This window comes from Heteronotia binoei, chromosome 12, assembly GCF_032191835.1.
Source record: "Heteronotia binoei isolate CCM8104 ecotype False Entrance Well chromosome 12, APGP_CSIRO_Hbin_v1, whole genome shotgun sequence".
Classification (NCBI taxonomy): domain Eukaryota; kingdom Metazoa; phylum Chordata; class Lepidosauria; order Squamata; family Gekkonidae; genus Heteronotia; species Heteronotia binoei.
In genome coordinates, this window is record NC_083234.1 from 30,576,125 (window position 1) to 30,585,653 (window position 9,529).

Below are 9,529 nucleotides of genomic sequence, written 5' to 3' on the forward strand. Positions count from 1 at the left end.
TTACAACTGTGGCCAGGAAAATAGCTGGCTAGGAATCAAAGACAGCCATGGCAAAACAACCAAGAAGAACAGGAGCCTGCTTTAAGAGACAGGGAAATCATCAAACTGCAATATCAGCACTACTCTTGCAAGGATAAGGTTGGTAGTAGAGCTGCACTGTAGAATTTTTAAAGTCACTGTAGGAAGTAAAGAATATCAGCATGCTGCCAGATAGCAGGATTAGTTCATGAGCATTGACTTGAATCCACTTACTGAATAGAAGTATTTGGCTTAACTATCTTTGCACCATATAAATCTTAAACTATTGCTGGTGATACCGCATTAAATACCGAAGTTATGAAACAGTTACACCAAAACCATTTATTTTAGATACCCCACTTGGGACTCCAAGTGGCTTACAACATCATTCTCTCCTTCTTAATGTTATCCTCACAACAATCCTGTGAGGTAGGACAAGGGAAAGCATGCCTGGTCCAAGGTTTCCCAGCAAACATGCACAGCGGTGCAGGGATTCAAGCCTGAGTCTCCCCATATACTAGCTTGACCACTCTATAACCACTACACTGACTCTTTCTTACTGAGTGTGAGAAACTTTGGAATAGGCAGAGATCTCACTGTCTTAGGAGCTTCCTATCCTCCATTTCAAGCTGTTTCCCCCAACAGGGCTGGATTTAGGGGGGGGGGGCAGAGGGGGATGCTTGCCCTGGGCACCACCGGAGGGGGGGGCACCAAATTGGATATAGAATCCATTCTATTCTATGGGCCCATAACGCAGAATGGGCCCATAATGGGACACATTTTTTAATTTTGCCCCCCCTCAAAAAACATGTCCTGCCCCCCAAAACACTAGCCGTTTTGAGAATGTCCAGAAAGATTAACACAAACATAAATTACCAGGAAGAAGGATCACTTCATATGAAAGAGTTTTATGCATATATAACCATGTTGTTCTGTAGGAGAAGAGCAAGATTCAAGCCTAGCTGCACATTAGAGGCCAACAAAATTCCTGAGGTGTGCGCTTTTGAGAATCGATGCTTCCTTTGTCAGATACCATAAAAGAGATACTAGAGGCAGGCAGCAAGACCTAAGCCAGATCTACAGTTGCATTTCTGCTTAGTTCTGGGAAGACCAGCCATCTGATTATGCACGCGTGTGCACAAGATAGGCAGCCCTGAGAAACAAGACCAGTCCACTTATGAGAATATCTTTGACAACAGGAAGTGAAAGGAGACATTCCAGACCCCTACGTCAGTACTCACGTCTGCCTTCCCCACCACCTCCTTTCCACAAATGGACAAATCATAAGCATGTTCACCCAGTGCTAGTGATGGGGTGGGAAGAAACTTTGCTCATGCTCAGCAGCCCTTTCTCAGCTCTGTCATTTACTCCACAAGCCCAAAAGCTAAGTTCCAGCATTAAAAACAGTTCTAGATCCTTCAGCATAATAACCAATGTGTTTTTACTAACAGCTTTGGCCTGAGGATAGCCTACAGGTTAGAATGACAGAGAGTCTGCTCTGCTCTTGCAACTTTGCCAGTCACTTTAATCTACAGACAGTGGCCCTGGAGAACATTGGCTTCTAGGCCATCAAGAGCTTCACCTGCACAGTCTCACAGAACAAGTTAATGTTAAAGGCCACAGTGGGAGGTGACAGTTCAACAGAGGGTAGCCCTCTTAGTGCAGTGAGCTAACTACCTACTGATCACTTTTACACATTTACTAGTCTCAGCTGCAAGCAGGCTTCAGCTAGTTGAGTTTTCTCACTCACTTACTTCCTGGAGGGGCCCTCCTCCCTGCAAAGTGAGGTGTCCTGCCACATTTACCTAGGGCATAAGCGCTGTCCACCACCAAGAAGCAAAGAAAACCTAAACAGCTGTGCCCTAAAAAACCATGCACACAAGCTTCCCCACCCCCAGGGACTTCACTGGTTGTGCCCCCCCCCCCTCCCAAGCATCCCAGCAAAGGTTGTCTAGCTTGTCCCATATGCAGGCAGCACCCTCTCAGCAGAGATGGCATCACGCAGGGTCAAACAGGAGCATTTGGGGTAACAGGTCTTATTCCTCTGATATCAGCCTCTACTGTACATCTCCCTCTCCAAGTTGACTGAAGGGCATCCCCGAGCATGTGCAGAGTACCTCCGGGGTGACCACCCGCGATTTGCGCCGACACACTCAGAATTAGGGGGCAGTCCTCAGAATTATTTGAGCTCTTTTTCATAAAACGAAGCAGTGCCCAACGCGACTCCACCACAACACAACGGCTCCCCTCGCTCCCCATGCCTCCCCCACCGTCTAATTAGACAGGCGTCGCCCCCCCCAAGCAGCCTCCGCACCTCCCACTCCCCCCGCCTCCTCCTCCTCGCGAGGCAGACGCACTGGCAGCCGCCCCCGCCGAGCAGCGGGGCGCCAAGCAACCAGCTCGCCGGGCCCACGGCAGCCCACGCACTCCACACGGCCTGGGCGGCGGGGGCGGCGAAGGGGCTCACTCCCCGCCCAGGCTCAGCCTTCCTCGGGCTTGCAGTGGAGCCGCCGGGTGTTTCCCCGCAGCGCACCCAGGCGCCAATTCGCCCGGTAGAGGCAACCAGCCCTCCCTTTTCCTCTCTCTCCCCCACCCCCGGTAGGGTTGCCAATCCCCAGGTGGAAGCAAGGGATCCCCTGGTTTGGAGGCCCTCCCCCTGCTTCAGGGTCATCAGAAAAGGGGGGGAGGGAACTGTCTGCTGGGCACTCCATTATTCCCTATGGAGACGGATTCCCATAGGCCGGTATAATAGAGAACTGATCCACTGGTATCTGGGGGGGGGGGCTGTTTTTTTTGAGGCAGAGGCACCAAATTTGCATCCAATACCTCTCCTCAAAAGACCCTCCAAGTTTCAAAAGGATTGGACCAGGGGGTCCAATTCTATGAGCCCCCCCCCCAAAAAAGGTGCCCCTATGCTTCACTATTTCCAAGGGAGGGGAGGCATTTAAAAGGTGTGCAGTTCTTTTAAACGTGATGGCCAGCGCTCCCTTTGGAGTTCAGTTATGCTTGTCACACCCTTGCTTCTAGCTCCACCCCCAATGTCTCCTGGCTCCACCCCCAAAGTCCCCAGATATTTCTTGCATTGGACTTGGCAACTCTAACCCCCGGCCATGTGCTTTCTCCGCACGCCCGGGGAACAGGCGAGAGAGGGAAGCGCTGCAGTGAAAGGCTCGGAGCGGCGGCAGCAGCACCCGAAAATAAATCCCCGGCGCTGGCTGGGAGGGAGGTGTGAGGGTAACGAGGGCGGTTGCGCAAAGCATCTCAATCAGCTACGGAGGGCTCCGGGCGCTCAGAGGGGAAACTCCGCCGCCGAGCCAGCCGCGCTCGCCTTCCCCCCCGCGCTATTTGCCATCCGCGGCTCTGCAACGTGCGTCATGTCTGCGCAGCGCGGGCGAGCCCCTCCCTGACCCCCCCCTTCTCCCCAGCCCGGACCCCACAAGCTCAGCCCCACAGGGACCCCGGCGGGAGGCGAGGAAAGGGAGGGGGCGGCAGGCCTGGCCGCGGGGCGGGAAGGGAAGAGAAGAGAAGGGGGGGAGCGAGGGGCAGAGCAGCGCAAGGGCTGCCCCTTCCTCCTCCCCGCAGCCAACCCCTTAGCAAGCCACCAGCCAGCCGGGCCTCCCTTGGGGCCAGGGAAGGAAGCCAGCCGCTCGCCGCCCGGGCTCCAGCGACCCCAGCCCTGCCGAGGCCTTGGCTTCGGGCTGGGACTGGAAGGAGCGAGCAGCGGGTCTGGTCCTCTTTCTCCCTCCACCCCACCCCACCGCAGTTCCTCCCTCTTGCAAGGCGCGGCGCCGGCTCCTTACTTGCCAATTTCCTCGTATAGCTGATACTCGTCGGTGAAGCGGGTGCAGGTCACGGTCGTGGCCATCGCGGCTGCAGCTTCGCTCCGCAATGAGCCGCCCGGGCTCCGCTCCGGCTTGGGCTCGGGCTGGCAGCGGGGGAAGGAGGGGCTGGCAGGCAGGCGGGGAAGGCGAGGAGGGAGGAGGAGGAGGAGGGGGGCGAGGCTCCGATCGGGGGCAAGAAGAGACGCCCTGCCGCTGCCTGCCTGCCTGGCTGCGTGCAGCGCCTGGCGAGGAGCGGTGCCGCCGCTGGGCAGAGCCCGGGAGGGTGGCCAGGGGAGGGGCGCCGCCGCCAGCCTCAGGGGAGAAGGAGGGCAACCCTGCCGCGCATCCGCCGCCCCCGGGCCCACCTCGCCGCCGGAGGGGGTGGGAGAAGAGGAGGAGGAGGAGGGGAGAAGGCCGGGAACCGCTCCAGCGCGCTCAGCCTGCAGCACGCTTGGCGGGGCGGCGAGGAGAACCGGGCCTACCTACCAACCCGCTCTCCGCCGGGGGGAATCGGAGCCCCACCTTCCCTCCTCCGGGCGCTGCCAGGGCCCTGCCGTCGCTCGCGCGTGGACCTGCTGCCGGGACCGCACGCAGCGGAGGGGGTTTCCCCACGTGCAGCGCTCGCCCGGCGGTTCTCCCGCGGCCCAACCGGAGCCTCTTGCTGCTGCCCCGCGAGTCACCCCAGCGGCTCACAGCCCGCCCCCCCCCCCCACGCATATCGGCTTCTGCCTCTCTGGTTCTTCTGCAGCCGGCCGAAATGGTCAGGCTTGCTTCCCCCGGACCACCTCAGGGCCTCCTGGCGCCCTCCTGCCTGCATCCACCCCTGGCCGCTCTATCCCCTTAGATGCTCAGTTAAACACCCTGCGCCCACATATTGGTGCTTTGGGGCTCCAGGATGCGTGCACATGCACTACACAAGCCCAAACTGTTAGGACTCTACTTGTTCACGCAGGTACTCCCAGAGACCCTGAGGCGCTTCAGTCGCCCACTGGTGATGGTTTGTAATCGCTCGTTTGCATGGTGGGGGATCCAGCTGGGGTTTTGCACCTGCTTACAGCCTGCAGAAACCAACAGCAGCTAAGATTAGGACTGGTTCTGCTTTCTTCTTCCCTGTCTCTCTGATTCTGGTGTGTCCAGTTGTTGCTGACCTGAGTATTTTCCCATGCTGCATCAACACACCATACAAATAGGCTAACCATAGAAACAGTGGCAGTAGGCCCTTTGAGATACATGCTGAAAGCACCATTGCACAGCACTGACTAAACAGGCCCCTTCTGCTTGGTGTCTTTGACCAACAGTTATGCATAACTATGTCTGTGATGCAAGCCACTAACAAACATCAGTCTTGTAATAAATGCACACAGTAAACTGTGCTGGTTTGGAAGGAGTAGAGGGTATTTATCACTTGAAGATGTAAGTGCATTCAGAAGCAAGGGAAATTATACGCTTATTACTGAAAAGGTTATGGAGTGGCTGAACACAATTCAAAATCCAGTAGCGGTGTGCGTGTGTGTTTAAAGTGCTTTCAAATTGCAGCTGACATGGCATCCCTAGCAAGGGCCTTTCAAGGCACATAAGCAGGGGTGGTTTGCGATTGCCTTCCTCTGCAGAGGCTTCCTTAGAGGTCACCCTCGCAACCCTGCTTGGATTCCAAGATCGGGCTATACCATGCCACCTTCCCTCCCTAAGTAGCACCTAGTGTGTGCAAACTACCATCAAGTTGCAGCTGACTTATGGTGACCCCAAAGGGTTTACAAGGCAAAAGACATTCAGAGGTGGTTTACCATTGCCTTCCTCTGCACAGATGATTCTGTAAATTGAATTCCTATAATACTTCTGAGGCCAACACTCCAGCTTGTATTCCATGACAATGTCATCACAGAATTGTACACTTTTTTATGGCCTTTTAACCCACACATTTTCCTTGTGTATGTAATAAATACATGTTCTCTCTCTCTATGTACATATACAAGGCTTTTTTTGAGCAGGAACGGCATTCTGGCTGGCTTGGTGTCAGGGGGTGTGGCCTAATATGCAAATGAGTTCCTGCTGGGCATTTTCTACAACAAACGTTCTGTACATATATAATTCCACAATATACATCAGCTAACTGAAGATTCATTAAAAGCATCTGACGACGTCAGCTCTAGCCCATCAAAGCTTATGCTGTGTATACAAGCTAAGCACAGTGACCATTCTCAGAGGTATTAACACACTCTATCTAGTTATGTTTAACAACTTAATACTCATAGAGGCTAAGTGAGGGATCTGTTCTGTTCAGACCTGGTTAATCTCCCCCATGCGCTCTCTGCCACAACAGCTTTGCTCATCAGAGCAGGGTTTTCTGCAGGTGCCAACCTGCAAATGGGCAAAATCAACGACTGCATGTGCCTTTGCCATGGTCCCCTCCTTGTGCAACAGCCTGCCTGAGGTCAGAAAGGCTCCCACTGTCATGTCTTTCTGCAAGGCAAAATTTAATTATTCAAGAGGGCTTTTCTGCACAAGCAATAGACTTGCACTGTGCTAAATTATTCATCAAGTTAGAAAAATTATTAGGACTGTGGTCTATACTACTGTGTACACCTTGTTGACACTAGGATCCTACAGTGGAATTTTGCATTGTTTAATGTGTCATGTTAATTCTTACCTTTTGCTTCAGTTCTATGTTTAGACTTCTGGTTGGTTCTATGACCTATTGCATTGTTTACTGAATGTCCCATCCATTGATTGTACTGATTCATTCTGCATAATCCATCTTGAATGAGAAGGTAAACAATAAATAATTGTGTTTATTAATATATTTTGTAATTTAGTAATTTCTTGCCAGAGCCTTCCTTTGAAGTTTCCTTGTTGAAGAGCAATAACTTTCAAATCAACAACAGGGTGGATCATGGTAGATTGAAATATTCTCCCACTGGCTTCTGAAAACAGCCAATTTTTTTGAATGTCAGATTTCTGGCCACTTATTCTTTTGTGTAAAAATTAAGTTGTCCTATGCAAACTGCAGAACTTTCCATTAACAGATGACTGTATATTTCACATCAGAGAAGAACGTGAATGAGCCTCAAAATGGCATGGCTGATGTTATTAGAACCACTACATTGTGTTCCCTCAGTGGATATCATCACCATCAGCACATCATAAGAACATAAGAGAAGCCATGTTAGATCAGGCCAATGGCCCATCCAGTCCAACATTCTGTGTCACACAGCGGCCAAATATATATATATATATATATATATGCATTGTTTTTAAGCTGGAAGAGTATGACTGGCCCAAGGTCACCCAGATAGCTTCCATGATACAACAGGGGATTCAAACCTGGGTCTGACACTCCTAACCACCACAACACACTGGCTCTTATTATGTGTTGCATGCAGAATTAGGCCTGAATGGATAGTCCCCTGACTTGGCTAATTCCACATCCCAGTCTGATGAGAGGGGAAAATTTTATCTACTTTTCTGTACCGGACTTATTTTTGTGTCTGCCACCTCTATTCTTAACCTTATCATCTGTTTGTGGAATTGGATTAGATGCAAAGGCCAGCAAGACCACAGCAAGCAGAAAGGGTTTCCACGAGGGCAGATTATCATTTGCATCCTGCAGCAGTGGCCACTGTCCTACAAACAAATACTGGATACCCCACTGAAAAGTGTTTCCAGAGTGCTCAGCTCAAAAAGCCCTGAAAATGTTTCGTCCAACCTCTTCACTGGTAATTGCAAAACCAGGGTCAGTGACAACAATCTGCCTAGCATTGCTGGTGCAAAGTCTCATTAACTTGCAGGGAATTTACGGCAACCCCATAGGGCTTCCAAGGCAAGAGATGAACAAAGGTGCTTTGCCGTTACCTGCCTCTGCATAGCAATCCTGGATTTCCTTGATGGTCTGCATCACTACCTGGTAGCTTCTCAAATCCTGGGCTAACCTGGGTCATTCAGTAGAACAAAGTTTGAGTCCAGTGGCACCATTAAGACCAAGGTATCAGCTTTTGTGTTCACACACACTCATTCAGGTCAGGGCTGCCTAACATGGCCTCTTTGCTTTTATAGCATAATGGTGAGAATGTCAGACTGGGATCCTGAAGAAATGGGTCAGAAGCCCCACACTATTGTTAGTTTGCTGGGTGACCTGTGGTGTGTCATTCTCTGTCTGTCTTATCTCACGGGGTTGTTGCGAGGCTAGAGAGGAGGAGAGAAGAATGGGATACACTGCTTTGAGTAACCATTGGGAAGAGCAGCACCCTTAGAGGCCCTGCTTGGGTTGTCCCACTATTTAAGGCTAGATGGGAGGTGACTTGAGCAAGGCCTTCTATGTTGTGGCACCAAAACTGTGGAACACCCTCTCCAAGAAGATTTGTCTGTCTCCCTCTGACAGTGTCTTTCTACATCTGGTAAAGACCTTTTATTTTGCCTCCTATATCCCCCAATATTGGGTTTTGGCTTGCCTGCTAGTATTATTTTCGTGGTTTTGATTGAATTTTATATTTTAACTGCTTCAATGTTTTTTTAATGTTCATTGCCTTCTGGGCCCCGATTGAGTGGAAAGTTTTTAAAATGTTGCAAATAACAAACACAACATTCTGAAAAGATCATTGTACAGAGACCAAGAGAATATATATTTCTTAGACCAGTTACTAGAAGGAAAGAAAGAAATGGTATAATGATGAGGAAGCTCAGTGAAGAGGTTCTGGTGTTTTGTCTGCCACTGATGGAACCCTGGTTCCATGTTCAGGTGACAATATCACTGTGATACCCTCTGTTGGCAGGGGGCCTTTAAACTATGAGGTTTAATGCCATGCCTTCCAAGTAAGCTATCACCAAAGCATCAGGGGGAGCCCATCCCTTGGACCGTGGCCTGGCAGCACAAAGCCGGGCAGGGAGCCTGAAGAAATGCAGAATGAATCCCTTCTCTGCTTCAGAGGAGACCCCCCCTCTCTTTGCCAGAGCAAACCCAGTCCCCCAGCAGCCCTGCCCATGACTGCCTGGTGCTGCTGTTGCCATGGGCACCGTGGGCGGCTGTGGGGGCTGCATGTTGCTGACAGATATTTTTGTTCTAACTAACCAGAGAGGAGCGATCACTGGGTTTCTGGGAGGCAACGGTGCAGCTGGGTAGAAGCAGCTTTGACACCAGAAAGGATCCGTTCCCTAATCCCTTCCCAATGGAAATTTTCCATGTTCTATAAGGAGAGGTCTGGGGGGGGGGGCTTTCCTATCTCACCCTCCAACAAAGTAAGGAACCAACTCTTCATGTTTCAATTTCATACAGGGTAAAGGCGGGATTTTGCATGCCTGTAACTCCCACTTCCTCAAACTCAAGGAGACGTCCCTCTGCCCAGCGATTCCTACTACCAACCCAGAAACTCTTCCAGGGAGTTCAGTCCTATAGAAAACCTTATAAAATTATGTGGTCCTCTTGCCAAGTAATCCTGCCTAGGCTTACAGGGCGATTGTGCAGTTGTATGCCTGCTTACTCAAATCAGTCCCACTTCCCTCTACAGGAAGAAGAGGAGGAGATTGGATTTATATCCCACCATTTACTATCCAAATAAGTCTCAGAGAAGCTTCCCTTCCCCTCCTCACAACAGAGGTAGGTGGAGCTGAGAGAGCTCTAACATAAACTGCTCTTGAGGAACAGCTCTGTGAGAACTTATGACTGACTCAAGGTCACATCAGCAGGTGCATGTGGAGGA

General features: G+C 51.1%; 1 protein-coding gene across 15 annotated transcripts in view; it reads right to left on the bottom strand.

Annotated features, from left to right (window-relative positions):
* Nucleotides 1-3,983, bottom strand: part of CAMK2B (calcium/calmodulin dependent protein kinase II beta) — a 225,403-nt gene extending 221,420 nt beyond the window's left edge. For 10 of the 15 annotated variants that reach the window (XM_060251379.1, XM_060251385.1, XM_060251377.1 and 7 more), the window contains exon 1: nucleotides 3,819-3,982. In XM_060251379.1, coding sequence (XP_060107362.1) covers nucleotides 3,819-3,883 — 65 coding nt within the window. In that variant the 5' untranslated portion in view covers nucleotides 3,884-3,982. Of the gene's footprint in view, nucleotides 1-3,818 lie in introns of all 15 variants that reach the window. The other 5 variants (XM_060251387.1, XM_060251374.1, XM_060251375.1 and 2 more) reach the window with 2 other exon arrangements.
* Nucleotides 3,984-9,529: the final 5,546 nt, after the last annotated feature.